General features: G+C 39.7%; 2 protein-coding genes across 2 annotated transcripts in view; both read right to left on the minus strand.

The window, feature by feature from the left end:
* Positions 1 to 21,125, minus strand: part of rabgap1l (RAB GTPase activating protein 1-like) — a 422,326-nt gene that overhangs the window by 269,397 nt on the left and 131,804 nt on the right.
* gpr52 (G protein-coupled receptor 52) lies at positions 834 to 4,085 on the minus strand. The gene is made up of 2 exons (XM_034180107.1): positions 2,467 to 4,085; positions 834 to 1,856 (listed from the first exon to the last, which is right to left on the minus strand). Exon 1 carries the CDS (start codon positions 3,610 to 3,612, stop codon positions 2,494 to 2,496), a length of 1,119 nt encoding a protein of 372 aa, XP_034035998.1. The 5' UTR covers positions 3,613 to 4,085; the 3' UTR covers positions 834 to 1,856; positions 2,467 to 2,493.

Here is a 21,125-nt window from a genome sequence, read left to right on the forward strand (position 1 = left end):
ACTAACACCCAAAGAGAATAAGTTTTGTCAAATGTGGACAGCGCAAACCAGTAATACTCAACACAATAATGGATTTACATTCATTGGTGAACATCAATGAGATGCTCATGGTATTCTGTTTTTTTTCCATTTTAAGAAGCTTATAATAAGCTTGATGTGTTCCTATCTTTAGTGGTAAAAAAGACCTCATTCAGCTTTAAAATCAGGAATTACTTATACACGATACTGTTTAGCAGTGCAAAATGGAGCAGCAGGTACATTACCAAGGGGACAGGAGCAAAGACAAGATTCAAAGAAATGATGACCATCATTACTACATAAAAAAAAAAAAAAAAAAAAAAAAAAAAAAAAAATCAGTACAAGTCAAAGGCTATAGTATGTGGCAATGTAATACTTTTTCAAGAAAAATGTTCGGGGGAATGTACAACGCAAACTGACTGGACCAACTAAACAACTGTATTGTGACAAAGGCAATCTGTAAAGTGCTATTTTAGCAAGCATCCTCTGCATTGTATCTCAAAAATCCCTGATTGGGGGAACAGTCTTCGGGTTTCCCCAAAGTGGGATGATCAAGCAAAAGAACACAACATTATGTGCTAATTAGAAAAGACAGCCACTACTGTATGACCTATAGGAAAGCTACACCAAAGGCAATGGAATGTTCAGTATAAGCATGGAAGTTAGGAAAAACACTGTAGCATTCACAGCAACTTTCTGGCAAGAATTTAAGTTGACTCCAATTTAAGACTCACTGTTTATCAAGGTTAAGCCCAACTCATCGGTTGGCTTAATTCTGGAAATAGTGCATTTTCTAGTCCGAGTGCACCGATCCATTTGGTCCAGTTACAATCGCGACATATTTTTTGGTGATTGGTAAACATTATTTGAGCCAGAATAACATATGCCATCAACAACTGAAAACATAATATGTGAAAACTTTATTCCTGTCAAAAATTTTCTTATTCAGCACTACTTAAGGTTTTATGCTTCTCTCGTGAATTATGACTGTTGTGTCATCCTTGGCTTAATGTGTTGTTGAAGGATGTTTACCTAAACTTTACCTCAACTATATATCTGCACAGTAACATCATTCTCTGCTGTCAAGCATTTCTGTGAATTATTGCATTATCTGTTTTTTTTTTCTTTTACAGAGCTGCTTTACCCAAATTTTGACATATGAACAGATCACTGATTGCCCAGTGACCCTATCACAATACTTTGCCCATACAGTCCTCTCAACATTCCCACATAATGAGTCCCAAAACATTTTTTCAGTAAAAAATGACTACTTTCTTTCTTTTTCTTTCAAAAAAACAGTCGAGGCCATTGATGGCATGCTCTTTAAGAGCATTATAATGGCTCTGATCAATGTCACCATGTGCTTATAGATAAAATGTCCATTTTTGCTTTATAAGCTTTAATGGGTTAGTGAGCTGAAATGAGTGCCGATTTTATGTAGCAACGTTTGAAGGTTTGCCAATATCCAGTGAGAGGTTGCACTAATTCACAAGAATTAACTCAATTTAATAGCTATTTAATAATGCAGCAATATACAGGAAATATTCATGACTCTTTTGGAATTAATACTTTGTCTCCCCCCTAGAGCTAATTTGATAACGACATACAGTATAAGAGTAGAAGCCACCAAACAGTGCTCATCCCTCATTAAATATTTGTGATACTGTACTTCCTTCAAACTACGAAAAATGGAATAAACCATGGTTTTTCATGGCCAAAGAAATAGCACTGGTGTCAGAGGACAGACTCTTACAACAGTCTTTGTTTCCGGTTTGTTGTGCTGCCAATTTCATTTGAAGTTAAACAGATGGAACCCTTGCTGAGATGCTGTATAGGACCTTGTATAATAAAAATGTTATTGTGCTGTTTTGCACCTGTCTTAAAGTAACCCTGAGAATGTATTTGTTATTTAATTTTGTTTTAGCACTCTGGGGTCAGTCTGAACTGGGAGCGAAGAGCTGGATGTACTTATTATTACACTGATAGCATGACTTTGTTTTTTGTAGCCACTAACGACTGGGAGTGAAGCATGCTGGGATCATTCGGAACTGGGAGCGAAGAGCTGCTTTTATTATGTCTTTGTAAGAGAGAGAAAATAACTTTCAGATGCCTGTTGATTAAAGAAATTATGTGCGCCAGGGAGGTTGAGTTGGCCACTCACCCTCCCTTCGCGGACACACTAGAAAAAAGGGAGTAGAACCATGCTTCAACAGAGTCTGCTGCGGGTTAACGTACGAACGCCCAGCCGGTTGACAGGCGCACTCTGCTGAAGGTGTTGGCTCTCCACCTTAAAGGCGTCACGGTAAGAGAAAAATGCGCTGCAACCACTTGTGTTTGATGTAACTGCTTTTGTGGGGAATAAATATACGCCTTTTTATTCTAGCAAAATGCAGTCTGTGTGATCATTTCTGTGTGCCGATCTGACCGAACCTTGTGTTTCAAACAGACCTTCCTCATTCTACGGAAGCCATCAATTCAGATAGAGCACGAGTTGGCTCTCTTCCTTGGCTTAGGCTCCCCAAAGTCTCTGTCATCAGCTGCACAGTGACTGAAAGAGCAAATTGTCTGTGAGAGCCTACGCATGCCTAGGCGGAACACACTATTTGACAGACTGTAGATTACACAGTTACAAAAGCTGTTGCTAATGGCCAGCCAGGTGGTGATGAAGGAAAGGGCAGGGCTATCGAGTACATGAGAGCTCTCCAGCAGGAAGTAGATGATATATGGTAGCCACAGCACATAGAAAACACTTGTGATGCGGAACAGTACCATAGCATAGCGCCGATCTGGTCCATCCCGCCCGCTGTTATGCCCACCACCTGCCTCACCAGCTTCCATTTCTTGGCTAGGAAAACGTGCACGCCGCTCACTGATCTCCCTGTTGTGCTGCTGGCAAATGCGAAATATATGATAATAAGTAAAACAGACCACAAGGGCAGCAGGTGCATAGAGCAGACAGACCACAAACCCTGTAAAGAGGGCAGAGGTAGGCCAGGAGTGTGCACACCATTCAAAGATATCCCCATGATAGCCTGGCTTGCCCCACCCAAAAAAAGAGGGCAAGAAGACCAGGCTAGAGTACACCCAGATGAGAGAGATACAACCTCGTAGGCGACATGGCGTAACCAGTTGGTTGTAGGATAGTGGTTTGGTTATGGCCAGGTAGCGGTCCACACTGATACAGGCCAAGCAGGCCATTGAAACGCTCTTAAGAACAGAGATGACATAGCTGAAGATCTGGCAGGTGAAGGGCTCCTGGACACCTGCTGGGTAGTGGAGCAGAGACAGAGTGGGTACTAGGCAGCTTAGACCAACCAAGAGATCAGCATAGGCCATGGTCTGGATGAAGTAGCTGGTGGTGTAGTGGTGTAATAGAGGGGCACAGTGGAACACAAATATCACTGTCAGATTCCCTGCAATAATGAGCACTGTCAAAAGCACAATGACAGCAGTCTCCAGGATGCAGGCCTCTAGACCTTCATTTAGTCCCCAGCCAAGAGGACAGGAGTGGTTGGAGGATCTGCCAATGAACATGTGTCCATCGCTGCTGTTGGCAGAGAGCACTGGGCCTGCTGTCATTTCAGACTGGTTCATTGTTCTGGGTGCTAGCCAGGTGGGTCAGGTTTGTAGTGTGGCAGCAATGAGGCAGCTGGCCTGAAACTGGAGAACTGTCTGCTTCCCTCCACACCTCAACGGGTGACTGCAGCCTCCCTTAGTTCACAGAGCACTGTACTCTCACACATTTAATCGCTCTTTTGCCCAACTCTCACATAGCTGGGTCTCAATCAAATAAACACTAGCAGCAGGGAAATCAATACTGCCTGCAGGAAGGTAGAACAACCAGTTCAGGTAGCTATTTCCATTCAAGCATCGGTAGTGAAAGCAGCGAGTGGGCAGCAGTCAGGGAAAACTATTCCTTGGAATGTGAAAATGAGGACAGCATTAGTCTTGTGGCCAACAACTAACCAGAAAACAAGCATTCTTTCTGCTTTGCCTGCCACTCTGGACTCATTTCCTGATTCTGATGAGGTTTGCCACTAGGAGATGGGGATCACAAATTATCTTCAGTAAAGCATAAGGCACAGAAAAAGCAAGGTTGATGAGCCATCAAGGAGTCTGATGCAGGCCATGAAGCAAATCCTTAGAAGCAGATCTTTAGATGATACTTAAAAGTATTTAGCACATGAATCCCATTGCACATGTATGGATCCAAAAACATATTAAGCATCATTACCTTTCAGAAAAGCATTTCAGGTAATTATTGATTTAGGAAAGTAAAAAGGTGCTTAGTAGTCTGCTGATGCAGTCTGGAGAACAAAATTACATCCATCCAAGTCTATATATATATATATATATATATATATATATATATATATATATATATCTCAGCCTGTCAACATTTCCCTGTGCCACGGGTAAAAGGATGTTTACTGTGGAACAGCAGGCTTCCCTTATTTTGGTGGTCCTCTTGTCAGTGTCTGGAGCCCATGTATGCCCAGCTATTGTCTGAATGAAAACAGACACAGGCTAGAACAACATGGGGCTCTCCGCAGGAGATAATGCCATAGCTGTCGGGACACACAGTGCTGGAGGCAAAATCTTTTTACAAGGCATCCCCAAACAAAACGAGGTAATAGCCAAGCACGTGAAAACATATGTGTATGTGCTGTCATTCAAGGAGCTCAAAGTTTATATCCAAATATGTCAACTTGCCATCCAGTGGTGCAGATTCCAGGATGTAAAAGATAAGTAAGTGTTATGGTCCAGTATTTGAAGGAAGTGTTGAAAGACACACTCCCACCCAGGCACGTAAAGGGACTCTCCAGAAGCAAGGAGAGGCCAGCTGAATAACTCAGAGCTCTACTCACATCAGCTTCTCAGCAATCCTGTGGCACATGCCGGCAGGGAGGCATGTGATGATCAATCCACTTGGTCAACCCATAAAGTTTTTGTTTGAATCAGGGATGGATCAGGATCTTCAAGGTAACTGCGAGTAGAAACTATCCTTTTCTTAGTCGTGCATGCCTTCATCCTTTCTTGTGCATCTTCTCTTTACTTGTAGAGGTATGGGATCTTTCAGCCTTGCCTTCAACTCCATTCTCCCTCTCTCAGTACGTCAGTCACCCTGAACAAAAAGGGGACAAAAAGGGACAAAAGGAAAATAGGAGTCCCAGCCTCAGTCCCAGTTTTCAGCACTGTCCTCTTCAAATATCCTACTTCATTTCCATGTAGCACGACAAGCTGTGTTTCCATTGAAGAAATCCTCTGGTCTTGATCTGAAATTAAGGTAATGCATCAAATGCAGCAAGTTAAAAAGGGTGTTAAAAAAAAAACATGACTGCGCTGATGGAAATGACTTAAATCTGCAGCGAGGGAAGCGAGGGGATGAAGAGTCCCTCAGCCCTGGTGCAGTGAGAAGGAGATGCTGTGACTGGCTTACACTTCCCTCCCTCCCTCTCCACACAATCGCTCTACCTCGCACACTCAATCCCGCCACACACACAAACCTCTCTCTTTCTCATCGCTCCACCTCCTCCCCTCCTGGCTGCACCTGGGGCTCCCTGACACATTATTCAATCTCTCAAAGTTGATTTCTTCCTGAGGTACATGTGGATACATTTCCTATTTACACAGTAATTATCTCTGGGAGTCTAAACGACTAGTGCCCTCCCAATTGAACTCCTCTGTTTTTATGTGTTACACCTCTCTGGCCCATATATCCTTATTATGTTTCATTTACTAAGGTCCATTTCATGAACAGCGGGTTTTTGTAATTAATCTTGTCCTGGGCAACAGTGGCTTCAGTTCATTCTGCTTCTTTCAAAGCAGTTCTTCACCTTTAGCTAAAGTGAAACTATGACAACAGGTTCCATGTGTATAAAGAACAATTATCATCATAGATTCAGTTAAGATGAGATAAGGATCACTTACATTGTGAAGGAACATCAGCTATGACATTTCAGCCAAGTGATACATTTCTGTGTATGATCTAGAAGGCAGGTGTCTCAATTTTGAGGACCCCAGCACCTGGAGAAGGCCACGGGGACGCCCATGTTTCACCAGGCTGCAGCTGATGGATTGATTTCATTACTAGTTACATTTGAGAGGTGGGGATGGACTGTTGTCTACCTGAGTGGTTGCAATCCAGGACTAATGTGGTCCCATAGTGTGGTGGATGCAACAGCAGCGCATGCTGCCAGACCTAACCTGATTCAGTAAAAATATTGTGTACATTTTGAATATTTACCTTCTGCTGTGTCATACATTCAACTTCAGTCTGTTTAGTGGCAGTGCATGCTGTAATCTTTTAATTACATTGGGGATACTACATTTCTACCAATACAACTTCAAACTGTAAGTTTTTATTGTTCACAAAGTAAGAAGCACACAAAATTCAAAAGGCTCAAGTCCTTCAAGCCCACCAACATGTCATTTGTCAGAAGCACCCCTCCTGTCCTCTAGACTGACAATGGCAAGCATAAATCAAGCTTTCATCCCCAAACACTCCAATGGACAATGTAGACTGGTTGCACCATGAAGCTTCCAGGTCTGGATGTGGCACTGTGAATGTAAACAGAGCATGCTCTCAGTTCCACTTCTGTTCCTAAATCAAAGTAGGAAAATAAATAATACTTGATACACTTAGGGGAAAAAAAGGAGTAATCCACTCCTTTGCTCACATAAAGACAAAAGAACATTTCATTTATAGAGTGCCCAGTGTAAAAATTTAATGTGCTTAAAAGGAGTTCTATCGTCAGCTCCCTCCAAGATTGTGTCTTTTCTGGGTATTTTATATTTTCTTTATTTAACACAAACCTTCGTACATTTATGCCTGCCCCTTAGTTACAGTTGCCAGGCATTTTAGCCAGCTGGGCGCATCCAGGAGATGATAAAGAGACTCAAGTGACAGCAAATTGGCTGAGTACAATGGTAGTTTGAAAAAACTGTAAAGCAGAATAGCCAGGCAGGAGTGTCTCACAATGATGAAAATTTTATCTGAACTCTGAAACATTTTTCCCCACATTATATTCAATACAACTTGGCAGTAAAATAAATGGAAAGTATCCATTTTGGAACAACTCCAATGGCCTCTTTTAGAAAGCGTGAAAAGATTGTAATGATTAGTAAATCTATCAGAGTTTGAAAGTAGCAAACGGCACAAAAACAAAGCCTGTTTGCCTGTTCAGACAGACAGTCTGTTGCTATGCTCACATGACATACTGTTCTTGGTGCAACACAGCGTATATCAAATTCACCCTTTGCATTTGGCAGTGCATTTAAACCGCAAGTGCTCAGCCTTCTACAATACTACCTGGTGTATGTACAATGTAATCGATCCACTCCCTTTTTACTACTAAACCAGCTACAGTTCATAATCCACTTATAAACTCCACTTGCAGACCAACAGCTACCTGTAGGCTCTATATTCAGTTTTCCAAAGGGATGAATTAATAACAGCACTCAAATATCCCTGCTGTGATAAGCGCACTCTGTCCTGTATCCTCATATGGGTACAGTAAAGGTCAGATCCTACATGCCAGATAAAAATGGTTTCTATAAAAATGATACAGTCAGTCAGTTACATAGTCTGAATTTAACTCATGGTAAATTCCATGTGGACTGCCTGACTGAACAAAATGTGGAGAGTGAAATTGTAACGTTTGAACCGATGGAGCCAAAACAGGACCCAGATGCGGGACGCTGAGGTCAAACACAAAGTACAATTTATTGGAGGAAATGTGATAGAGTTTTGGAATGTGCAAGAGGTCCCGGAGGCAGGAGACACAGACTGGATCAGAACAGGTGCAGTGATGAGAGACTGGAGCCAGGTGGCCACCCACGGAGCTGACTGGAGACAGGATCACACTTAGTGACAACTGAGTTACAGACAGAAGGTGCAAAGGCTGAAACAGGGCTTATAAGCAGCTGCAGATGATGGAAAGCAGGTGTGGTAATCAGCTCCTCAGCTCCGTGGTACGGCACCTGGAAAAAACGGAAGGGGAGGGGTAGCAGAGCAGAGCACACACCAAGACAGCACAACATGGATGGATAAATTCCTGATTCCTTTCACAGATAATCAAGCAAAATGTTGTTTAAAAAAGGTTTAGTAGCAGTTATGAGTCTGTGACATGGTGAATTTTTAATGGAGTACAACCATCAAGATAAAAATGACTAACTCAGACCTAGGAACCCAGTTTACTATAATTTATTGCAACACATGATACAAGCTGATTCCAATTTTGTACTTTATGCAGTAACTCTAATATTAAGTGTGAAAATTTACGGTACATACTAAAGTATAATTAACTTGCAATATAACTGTAGACATTTCTGCATTCACTGTCAATTGTGAAAAGTCTGAATTACTGCACCACTGGGGTTAAACAATACATGTAGAAAACAAGCTAAATTATCATCCTAAAAGTGAGAGAAGAGGGAAAAAAATAGTAAGATGTGCCTGTTTTAGTTAATTTTGTCTTTCAGAGAAGAGCAAAAGGAGATGAAGAGGGAAACCAGAAAGAGAAAAGGCTAAACATTAAAGAAAGAGGGAAAATCTAGACTAAACATCTTAGTGGAGACAGTCTGCTATCACTATGGAAGGATTCAGTCAATAGAGATCTCTCAATACAGTGCCCTTTACCTTTAGAGGTGGACGCTGATGAAAAACAGGACCAGAAGGCCACTGTTAATAATTCATTCTGCACCAAAACAAAGTCAGTAGGGCACCTGGAAAACAAAGGTGGGGGCTGTTTTGCCATTCATTTCTTCTCAGCATCTCACCATTCTATCTATCTATGTATATATGTAATGGCCCCATCACACAGTACATGATGTTTCCCGAATGAAGGAAAAAAAAAAAATCACAATGCCACAAATCGTTGAGAAAAAGTGGATGAATGAGCCGGCATGGCTCCCATCACCGAAAAGCCTGCGAGTGCAAAGTGCATAAAACACTAAACACTAAACTAACAATAGAAAAATGAAGCAAACAGTGACCTTGACGCTGTGATCATTTCTGCAGTGAGTCTGTGCTCTCCAGAGCCACCTGCAGCTGCATTGTCTTGGCAACAGGTTTGAACATGTGCGCGAACATGCACGCTGGAGCCAGAGACGGCATATGAACATGCGCAAATAATTACAGTAGTTGATCAAACGTTCTTGCTGCTATTGTTTCTGTATGAAAACGTTGCTTTTCGTCCCACACATGGACGAGTCAGGTTCAGCTCATCGGATCTTTAGTTATTGATCCGTTCAGATATCGTCAATGTTCATGCAAGACGTTGGACTTGGGTGGTTGGACGAAGTTGGACGACAATCTAACGGAACGCTAACGGTAGGGGAACTATGCAAACGGTGAGGAAGCATCAAGACAGAAAGCAAAACAGAATATGGACCAAGTGAGGTTGCCGTCAGGATTCGTTCAACAGTTTGATCATTCTGACGAAGCGCCAGCTACAGACGAAGCTGGACGACGGTTAAACAAGTCTCCGAAAGTCAACGTAAGTCCAGATTTCTTGTTTCGTTTTGGCTTGGGTGTCCTTCATTAGTACCATGTGACCAGGGCTTAAGAGACCAGCAACTGACAGCATGGTGCAGCTGTACTCTGATTGGCCGTCACCTGCGTCACTCAAAAACAAAATGGATCAGATTGAAAAAGAATGTGACTTTTTTAACCTCTTAAATTTGGTCAAGGTTAGCCAACTTTGAACTTGTCCAAGGTCTGTGCCCCAAGAATGTTCCCTGTGAATTTGAAGACCATGTCAGTAATAGGACTGGATTTATGCTGAGCGCAGGCAGACAGACAGACAGACAGGGGCAGATGAAAAGCCTTCACAATACCTGATGGCCATATTTGATGGCCTCAGGTAAAAATTAATATTTTTTTTCTTCTGTTTGGATGAAAACATATTTAAACTATGTGAAACAATGAGGACCGCTCCGTTAATTGTCCTGCACAAAAACTGAATAACAAAATTAACAGTGAGTTTATCTTTTACAAATACACAACAAAAGAGTTTTCAGATGCAACTGCATTGAACATTTACCTCATATACGTGTATCTGTTCAGTAGCTTAAAAATGCAGTATTATTTAGCTCATTAGCTGTGCTCGGCAACACCAGATGTGCCTTAATAACTAATGTCACAATTAAATTAATTTTGCTTACTGTTGAATGAAGTGGTAAATATAACTTACATACTCTCCCCACCGCCCCTCATAAAGAGTCATTTTTGGACAGATGCAACTTATACTCCGGAAAATACAGTACTTTCTGTATATTTGCATGCTACATGCTGACAAAGGACACTGGGTGATGGAGTAACGAACTGTAATTTCCCAACCTGAACAGTTGGACAGGGCTTCACGTCTGTGTGGTGCGAGATTAAATGAAGATGATAGTGATTTAATTCAGTAGGTTGTCTATGGCCTTAAGCTCCTTTTTACTTTTTATGCAAACCGGGGAATTCATTATAAATGGGAACACTGGGTGAAAGGTGAAAACAGAGTTTTTTGTTGCACAACAATAACTTGTCATGTGAAATGGGATAATACAGCTATTTTTTGACTGATAGAGGAGGCATGTCCTCAGCTCCATCTGTGTCTCGGTACATTGCCAGAAGATTTATTAATGTCAATTTTGCTCAAAATTTTGTGAGGAGATAGTCCTAGAGTCAGGAAGGAGTACCACATATTGATGACATGGTGGATCTTCTTCAATGTTTTTTCCTTTTATTTCCTTCTGTAACATTGTGAGACAGGGGTTTCTTTCATTGTTTTTTATCTGAGGCCAAAATAAGGCCATCGGGTATTGTGAAGGCCTCGCGTCCATCCATCCGTCCATGCGTGCTCAGCATAAGTCCAGGCCTATTACTGTGAGGGTCCTCAAATTCACAGGGAACATTCTTGGGGCACAGACCTTGGACAAGTTCAAAGATGGCTAACGATGAACTATTTTAAGAGGTCAAAAGGTCACATTGTTTCCTATTGTTATGCTCATATGACCGAGGATATTTTATCACATTTTAAAATTTAATTTCTATTTTATTATATTTATTTACTTTTGTGTTGTCCAATATCTGCAGATGGTCTGCTAGCAAACAAACAGGTTTGACTGCCTCTGTCAGAGGTGGACGGTAGCCTAGATTTCCTGTGTTCGATGGCTGCTGCAGACCATAGTGCTGTCAAATAACCTAATTGTTTTCAGCTCTAAAATATTGTGATAGAAAGCTAAAAAGCAAAAGCTTTGTTAACGTTACGCTAAATGCAGATTTAACTACACATGGTGTTATACTTTCTTCAGAGGCAAAGCTAACTGTAATCTAAAATTAACGCTGGAATTATACTGCACCCGCATGTGTTAACTCACATACATAGTGCACTGCACACAAAATAGACTGCCATAGTAACTAAAGGGTCTATGGATTTTCTATGCTTGAAGTTGTCTCCATGACAATTCTGTGTCTTTTTCCTGTTTGTTTGTTAACCCTCTGGGGTCCGAGGGCATTTTTGGACAGTTCACTCGCCTGGCATAAATGTTTTATTATTGCTGTTAACAGCTCTCCCTACATCCCACAATAAAGTTTTATGTCGTTTTTCCAGGACAACCTGTGCTTTCATAATATATGTGCTTTTGTTGTGTTTTATAAGTGTAATAAAGGTTTACAATCAAAAATAAGAAAGGAAAAAGTAAAGCGAAAAATAATTTTTCACACACATTTATTCAAAACACACAGCAAACTATAATAAACAACTGTTTTGACACTTTATAAAGGTAATTTGAGGTCTTGTGTGAAAAAGGTTCAAACAAACACAAATGCACATTTTGAACAATATATACAAAATGGTCTATGCGTTTTGTTGTCTTCATCTCAAAGCAATTTCTGTCTACTATTACACAAAAGTTAAATCACAAACTTCTACTTCTACTGTGCTTTGGAGTGTTCTGTGCTAATCAAAGCAGTTTTCACTCACACTTTGGCCCACTGTGGCTCCTTACAGTCTGAGGAGCGGCCCTCCCCCTCACTCCATTGATATGGTAAACAACTGCTTTATGCCAAGAAAGCAACAGAGTTATCCAGTAACATTCACATGCAAACTAGTGGAGCAACCCTGATAGTTAAACACTCTGTCTGAGCATGTGAGATTGTCATCACAGGCTCTCCGTCTGCTTCACTGATTGCTGTGCGTAGTGGCGCAGGGCGCATGGAGACCAACAGTATGTACTCATTGGAGCACCCAGGGGGCTATTCAAACGGGCCAACTAGTAACATATCACTCTTGAAAACGATCTTTGGCTTTTCACGTGAGGTAAATCTGCCCTACGATTGGATTTTGGAAAACCATGTGACGGTGAACCAATTCCGATTGGATACTTGCACACGTCATCACACAGCTTCTATTAGGAGTACGAAGATGGCTGATGGCTGGCTCAAAAGTCCGCGGAGTTAACTTTTCAGCAAAAAAAAAGTAAGTTTCTATATCATATCATATCATTTCCAAAACCAAGACAATCAAAGAAGGAAAGAAAAAACGAAGCAAACAGAATTAGAAACAACATTTATTAAGAGCAGAAATGATCAGTGCAATGGAAAGATTGGTCTTTCCAAAAAGCAGGTTCAGAAAGAGCTGGCTGAACTTTTAAGCTCTGGGTTCAAACACTGCAACATGACATCGGCTCAGTCAGCTCTGGGGATACAAAAGGTTGTTCAAATGTCACTAGCAACCCCCACCCTGACCCAAAACACAGTCCAAAGAAAGGAGTTATTTGTGAATGTCTCAGATGCCCTGAGGCCATGGTGTGTGTGACAGAGCATGGTTCTGTGACTCTGTGTTTGTGTGATGACTTTAAATGAGAGCAATAAAAACCTGAACAACACACTTGTGATGTATATCAAGCTAGCCATCAGTGAGCCAAATGTTGTTAAAGTTTGCGTCAAGCAAGTTAAACTATGCCCATGGTTGTCACCTTGGCAACACATCCCTCAAGAGTCACACGATAAATATGGAGGACTGCAAAATGATTTCTGGGTCAAGCAAATATACCCCCCCCCCCCCCCCCCCCCCCCACACACACACACACACACACACACATATACTGTGAGATAAGCATATACCAGATAAGCATCTGCACCAATGGCCCTCAGGGCCTATATAAGACATAAAAATTTTAATTTATTATTATTTATATAGAATTTTAATAACTGGTGGCAAAAAAGGCTGTGACTAGACACTGGCTCCTCCCTGAACCAACTAATCTTGGAAAAAGGATAGATATTGTGGAAAGAATGACTTTCTTGCTCCGGTTACAGATGAACAAATTTTCAAAGCTATGGTCAAAATGGTTATTTTATGTTTATGTTAACCAAAGACAATATGCAGAAACCTTGAATGCACAAGACATGTCGGTATAAAGAAAATGTATTTGGAATAGTAAGAATTATTATTTTTTATTTTTTCACTTGATTTATTTTAGTCATGGGATTAAAGTGTAGGTGACACATTAACCCATGTTTTAATGAATATTTAAGACTATAATTAAACAACAGCATAAAATTTTTCCTGGTGTGCATTTTCTTAAGAGATAAATATTTGGATTTTGAACAGCACACCACTAAAACCAGGATCTTCCGGCCCAGTCACAACATTAGAGAAGAAGGAGGAAGTGACATCAGAACAACAACCATAGTCTTAATAGCACCATTAATTTATGGATTTTTACAAGCTACTACAGCAGAGAATATTACTTGCACGGTGTCCGTGGCTTCTCAACTCAACACGGAGGCAAAATTTTTTTTTTTTCAGATTTTTTTTTTTACTTTATTTTATTGTTTTATGGGATAATTTCATCACATGCAGACTGAGATGTCATAAGCAGATGAGGAACTGGGAGTCTTTCAACTTTCAGCGCAAAGCAGCTCATTAACAACAGAGACTCGCTCCATCAGCCGCAATAACGGATTGCAGCTGGTGCTGCTGGCACCAAACTCCCTTGTGTCAAATGGACTTTTCTTCAACCAGGACAGAAGGAATTAAATTATTTTAAGATGTTTTGTAAAGGTGGATAAATTTTCAGATGATCTCACTGAAACGGACAGGTAAGACTATATTATTTACTCCCTCTGTGAATGGTTTTAATATTTAATAATAACGTGTTATGCTACTAATGTACAGTATATTAACTGTAATCAAAAAGGAAACAATATTTATTTTAAAAATAAGTGATATTTTAATCCCTCGTGTCATTTTTCAGATGTGAAATATATGTACCTTTTTCTAAGAAAAAATAAACTTAAATAAAAAAATCCACATTTCTTCATCACGTTTTTCTGATGTCAAGTAAAACAAACTTTAAAAAAAAAAATTTTATCAGTCGATTATGAACACAGAGCTGGGAAAAAAGTTTATCATCTGCTGCATGCCAAAATCGCCTGCATTATTTATTTATTTTATAATCACCATTTTGTATTCTGAACTCTGCCAACAAATATCGCCACTGTTGTCAGACTGAAGGTTTTCCTCTAACGTTTCATCTCCCTCATTGTGGTCTAAATAAGTCTCAAAACCATAAGGCTGTGTCCTCCACAGCTGCTTCAGAAAAACCTTCAGACTGGACTTAAAAAAAAAAAAGCTCCATGTTAGAAAAAAAATTGTCCAAAAACACCTTGACCTCCAACGTGTTTGCAATTGATTTGGGCTTGAATCAGCAGGTCTCATTCTGATTATGACATAGCAACAATATGGCCATGGCTGAGGGCTGAAATAGAGTGTAGGCTTCAGGCAGCTGTTCATCCTTCACCTGCGCACTTATCGACTTTTATTGTTCAGGATTTATTTAAATTTCAACATTTCATCATTTTTAGTGATTATTTGTGCACATTTTTTGGTGTTACCTACACTTTAAGTCTCTTAGTGATTTCTGTCTTATGTCACAATGCATCCAATGTTCATTAGTTTTGTTTAAAAAAAAAAAAAAAGTGGTCACATACAAGTTCTGTGACCACGAGGGAATTTCAATGTATGTTTTGTAACTTTTTTCAATGTTTAAAAATAAAAATCTGAAGATTTTTTTTAAGATGTAGTGTAGTTCATTTGAAGGGTTTAAGAAAAATATGACATTAATCAAGCAACTACCTTTCTATATGTAGTCGCTACATTTTCAGAAGACATACAGTTGGACAGTTATGTGACAGTCACCCGGGGAAACAGAAAGTGAGATGTAAGTAACATGACTCATCGCAAACCATAATTATGCAAAATATAGAAAAAAAAAAAAAGCTAAGTCACTTGCCTGAAAATAGCATCTGGAGTATAGATCTGAATCTTTAACATATGTTTCATTAGAAAAGCATAACTTTTCTATCAAGAGTAACTTCTCACATCAGTGAGTATAGCTACGTTTTCAGTATTCACCCAGACAAATTCCAAAAAAGATCCACCATTGGAAGAGGAAAAATCCACTAAATGTTAGTGACGATCCCGATGAAATTCATTTCATTGATTTTCCTCATCTTTGCTCAGTCACACAGTGAGAATGAGCAGTGTCACCACAGCTCCCACAGTTTCCAGGTCAATGTCATTTCTGTTATAGTGCATGACATACTGTTTTGGCTTAAAAATATACATTTTTTGCAGCTCTGCCATGGAATGACGTTTATATACGTGACAGTTTTAAAGTTTTCCATTGCATCTTTATGCAATTTTTCTGGGTTATGCTTTTTCTGGATTTTCTGGAGAATTTGACTCTCAACAAGCTCATCTTTGTACAACCTCCAAATCAAAGGTAAGGTGAACAATTTCCTCCATGAATCGCAGGTGTAATCAGTTGCGCACTGCATTTTAAAATATGACGGGACAGAAAGGAGTGAAACGTAAAAGTGATTACAGCCTTTTGTGGTGTCCGATGTAGCAGGTGCACAGAGTGCAGGTCCTGTCGGTTTGAAAAAAATAAAATAAAATCAGCGAGTGTCAGTGCTTAAGTTTAATTTCATACCTCTGTTACTGTGCACGTCCAGACTGCTCTGTCCAGTATATGCGAGGGGTTTTTAATGAAAATGCATTTCAGTCAGACAGAACATTTTGTCCGATGTAAGTGAAAATCCGTTAAACAAAATCCATTGTATAAGATGTTTATTACGTGGAAAACCATACAAAAACATTGGGACTTTTGCGTTTGTCCAGTGAGCACAAATATCCGGTTTATACGATGACGGTTTAGGCGGGTTTTTGGGGGTTATCTTAGCCATTTTTCTGTTTTTTTTTTTTGTTGTTTATCAATGCGGGGTCGGTTTACAGCCATAAACTCATACCGGCCTTCTTTATGTACAAGAAGTCATTATCTCCTGCATTCAGCTTTGCTTGACTATGGACCTGAAAAGATTCTGTCGAAGCCAGCCAAGTCAAAACCTGTAAGTGCTTCTACAAACTTGCTTTACTTGGCTGTTATAGTACTGCTGGCGGGGGATGTTAAGATCAACCCTGGACCGGAGTCACAACTGTCTAGGCTTGATCTCGGTGTGCAGTTAGCCAGAAATTTACAGCCATTTCAAGCATTCCACTTTCCAGCAGTGCAGTTCCCACTGGCTGCTCCGTGGGTGCCGAGACTGTTGCCGGAACTGCCGGGCCTGTTACGATTCGCTTTGATGGCGCAGATTGGGTGTGCGCCAGTTTTACAGCGTGTGTAGTTACCAGGACCGATGTTGGGAGCCTTGCTGGGTCAGGGGGAGATCATCTATGCCCCGGGTCTTCCTGTGTCAGCGAGGACGGTGTGTCCCGAAGGGCCTGTGCTGGGAGTCCACCCCTCTGCTTTACAAAGGAGTGGTGTTGCTCCTTTGTGTGCAAAGTGTGCATGTCCTGCACTGCCTGTCGAAGGACCTTCACCGGCGGGACGGATCTCGTTTGTCACTTCGAGTGACAGCACAGTGGACGTGAGGCTTGTGGAGTCCGTTCCAGAGAGCTACACACAAGCAGTAACAGCGCTCTCAATGAAGATAGACCTTGGACAAGTGCATAGTCTTTCGAACTGTACTAATATAGCAACAATTGCTGGACCTCAACCAGACCCCATAACGTGCAGAAATCCAGTATTCAAGAAGCATAGGCGTTCAAAATTGTTTACTACTCTGAGCCACGCCCGGATTATGTGGGATCCAAGTTATAAGAAAACTGGCATGCTCGGGGGTCACTTAAATGTGCGTAGTATGGTATCAAAACACGAACAATTAGAATATTTAATGTGTGATTCAAATCTTGATTTTTTTGGTTTATCAGAAACATGGCTTACTAGTGCCTCGCCAGATTCAGCGGTACTGATACCAGGCTAGAATATTTTTAGAAAAGACAGAGATCAAGGAAAAGGGGGTGGGGTACTGCTATATGTCGGGAGTAAATTTAAATGTAATCAAATGGTATGGCCCAATAAGATTACACTAGAATGCATTGGAGTAAACATTTCTCTTTCTGTGGAAATGTCACTGACTGCAATCTGTCTCTACCATAAACCGTCTTCCACAAACGAGTTTTATGATCAATTGCGGGATTTACTTAAAACATGTGATCATAAAAAAGAAATGATCATATTAGGAGACTTCATTGTAAATTGGGATGACAAAAAAGACAGGAAAAATCAGAAATTAATTACTGATCAATTTAATTTTACACAATTAATTGAGAATCTGACCATAATTACAAATCGTTCAGAATCCGAATTGACTTGCTTTTCTCAAATAGGCCTGAAAGGATCACTAAAACATATAATTTACTGACTGGTCTCTCAGACCATAATGTTATTCTTTGTACAAGAAAACTGACTAAGCAACGTTTTGAGCATTCATACTCCAATCATGTTAGGAAACAAATGTCTAAAGTTATACCAAAGAATCAACAACAAAACTTGGGAAAAGCATTAAAGGATCTCACTTGGGAAAGTGTAACCTCATGTGACAATATTGAAATATGCTCTGATATATTTCTTAACAAAATTCAAAATGTATGTAGTTCTTTTACAAAAAACATGAATTATAGGGAAAAAAAATCTTACTCTGTCCCATGGGTAGATTCAAATTGTATAAATTTAATGAAAAAAAGAGACCAGTTATTGAAAAACTCAATAAAATCCAGGTTGACAACAGACAGACAGAAATATACTTCAATGCGAAACAGAGTAATATCAGAAATGCGAAGAGAAAAAGCAATTTTTTTTTTATCACAATAATGCAAAACGCAAACGGAAATGGAAAACAAATATGGCAGAATATTAAACTTTTAGTGAGGCAGAAAAAGAAAGATGCAAATGATTTGGAATTGAAAATTAATAACAAGCTTGTGAATGATCCTACGATCTTAGCAAAAGAGCTGAAATAATTTCTACGCTCTGTTGAAGAGATGGCAGCAAGTTTCAAATCACCTGAAATAACCTACAATATTCCAGTACACAGTCAAACGTTTAATATAGAACTAATATCAGAGGGTGAAACTTTAAAGATTATAAATGCCATGAAGGAGTCCAAAGCTAAAAACCATCATGGCTTTGATGTTGGATTCCTAAAAACACATTAAATGGCTCTAGCACATCCAGTTACGCATTTAATAAATTTGTCAGTTGAGCATTCCATTGTACCACAGATATGGAAGATGGCCACAGTTACCCCAATTTTTAAGGGGGGTGACAAAAATAATATTAATAACTACAGACCAATTAGCATACTGTCAGTCTTTTCTAAAGTCCTTGAAAAGTGGGTTGCCAAGCAACTGATTCAACATCTACAAAGTGGCCAAACTACTCTGCATTCTATGCAATTTGGTTTTCGTACCTACCATTCAATTGAGACTGCCATAACAATGATCATGGAAAAAGTGAAAAGTCTTTTGGATAAAAACAATTGTGTAGGAGCAGTTTTCTTAGATTTGCGTAAAGCATTTGATCTAGTGAAGCATAATATTTTATTATTAAAGTTGCAATCTTTTAATTTTTCTGAGCATGCCAAAAAATGGATGGCATCTTATTTATCAAATAGAAAACAAGCCACCACGGTAAATGGTATTAAATCCCCCTACTTAGATTGTGCACTAGGAGTCCCCCAAGGATCTATCTTGGGGCCCATTTTATTTTCATTATTCATTAATGACCTACCAAGTGTTTGTGAAGATGTGGACAAACAACTTTACGCTAATGATGCGGTAATCTACACAAGTGCAAGATCACCTGAGGCAGCAGCTCAAACTCTGACATCAGCCCTAAAGTATATTTCAAATTGGCTTAACAGATCATGTCTGAAATTAAACATACAGAAAACTGTCTGTATGTATTTTTCAAAAAAGGCTTCCAATATAGAGTGCTCCAATGTGTACATCGGAGATGATGAACTGCAGTTAGTTAATGAATTCAAATATTTGGGAGTGTTGCTGGACTCGACACTCTCCTTTAAAAATCATATTAAAATAACTAAAATAATCAAATACAACGTGTTTAACTTCAACCAAATAAGGAGGTCAATGACAGATCAAGCGGCTATGATGTTCTTGCACTGTATGATTTTTTTCTCATGTAGGTTACTGCATAACCAGCTGGTCTCTCACAGGTGTGACAATTTTAAAACCAATTGAAAGGCTTTATAAAAGAGCACTGAAAATTTTAGATAAAAGACCATTTTCATATCATCACTGCAAAATTTTAACAAAGTATAACTTATTTAGTTTTGAAAATTTTATAAAATTTAAAAACGCTTGTCTCCTCCACCTCTTACAAACTATATTAAATATAGAACAGTTGGTCCGAGGGTCACCAGGACCATGAGTAGAGGGGACTGTGAAGTGTCTGTGCGAAAAACAGCTTTTGCACAAAATGTTCTGTCCTACAAAGGCAGTGCCCAATGGAATGCTTTGCCAACTACAGTGAGAGAGGCTCCAAGCTTTAAAGCCTTCAAAAGTCACTTAAAGGAGTGGCACAAATCAAATAAAAAATGTGAGCATTATGAACTCAATTGTAGAAACTAAGAAGAACTGTAGGGAATGTGCAATGCACTACAGCACTTTATAAATTATTGTTTTTAAAGTTATGGTTTTTAAAATATATAAATGTATGAAATTAGACTTGCAGTTTTAATTAACTTATTCTAATTGAATTGTACATATAGTTTTTTTTGTTGTTTTTAACTGTGTGTCCTCCATTGACTGAATTTGTGTAACCTTCATGCTCAGATCATGTCAGTGTCCTTTTGTTTCCTGTTTTTTGTCTAGTCAGTGTCTTGTTGTAGTAGTTGGTGACCCCTATCTAATGTAGTTTGTTGTATTGTAAGCTCCTGTGATGTTTGTGTGTTTTTACTGTAAATTGTTTAATTCTTATAGTCTTTCAGGGACTACAGATGGAAATTAGCCCATGCCTATAATCTGACATATTTACACTTTGTGTTCATTAATATGTGTTGTCCCTTTTAAATAAATAAATGAAATGAAATGAGTTTTACTGTATTTGTTTTTAAATCTTTAAATGGCCTCACCCCGCCTTAACTCTGAGCTTCGTCACCCCTTATGCTCCTGCACGGTGCCTCCAAGCAGCTGCCATGGAAGACTCAATTAAATTTTGGAGGTGATCTGGATCTAGATCCAGATTCTGGATCAAGATTCACTTTATATAGGCTTTGAAGAATTGTGTTTAAAAAAAAAACTTCACAGATTCTCTCCAAATTTGCACCACAGGTAGATTTAGGGCATGGAAGACTCCACTGAATTTTGGAGGTGATCCGGATTGGCGGAGGTCAGAAATCTCAGACTGCTCTTGTTTACATAATGCGAAGATCAAAAATTGTGCAAACGGCATATAGTGCAAACATTCTAGAGTGGGTGTGGCAGGATGTGATGGTGTAATTCTCCAACCGATACTAGTAGGCTGGTAGGTGGGAGGGGAGGGGGGGGTGACACAGCTTTGACAGCCTCGGGAGAAGAAGTGTTTTCAGTGCGTTTCTGTGAGTTTTTAGTCTTTCCAGAGGGGAGGGGGGAAAGCAGGTAATGTCCAGGATGTGTGGTATCCTTAATGATGCAGCTCGCTCTCCTGAAGAGTCGCCAGATAGGAATATTTGAGGGGAATAAGTCTGATCCCAATAACACTCCGCT

This window comes from Thalassophryne amazonica, chromosome 10 (genome assembly GCF_902500255.1).
Source record: "Thalassophryne amazonica chromosome 10, fThaAma1.1, whole genome shotgun sequence".
Lineage (NCBI taxonomy): Eukaryota > Metazoa > Chordata > Actinopteri > Batrachoidiformes > Batrachoididae > Thalassophryne > Thalassophryne amazonica.

Coding starts and splice junctions, on each gene's coding strand:
- gpr52 (XM_034180107.1), bottom strand. CDS start 3,612: ATGAACCAGTCTGAAATGACAGCAGGCCCAGTGCTCTCTGCCAACAGC.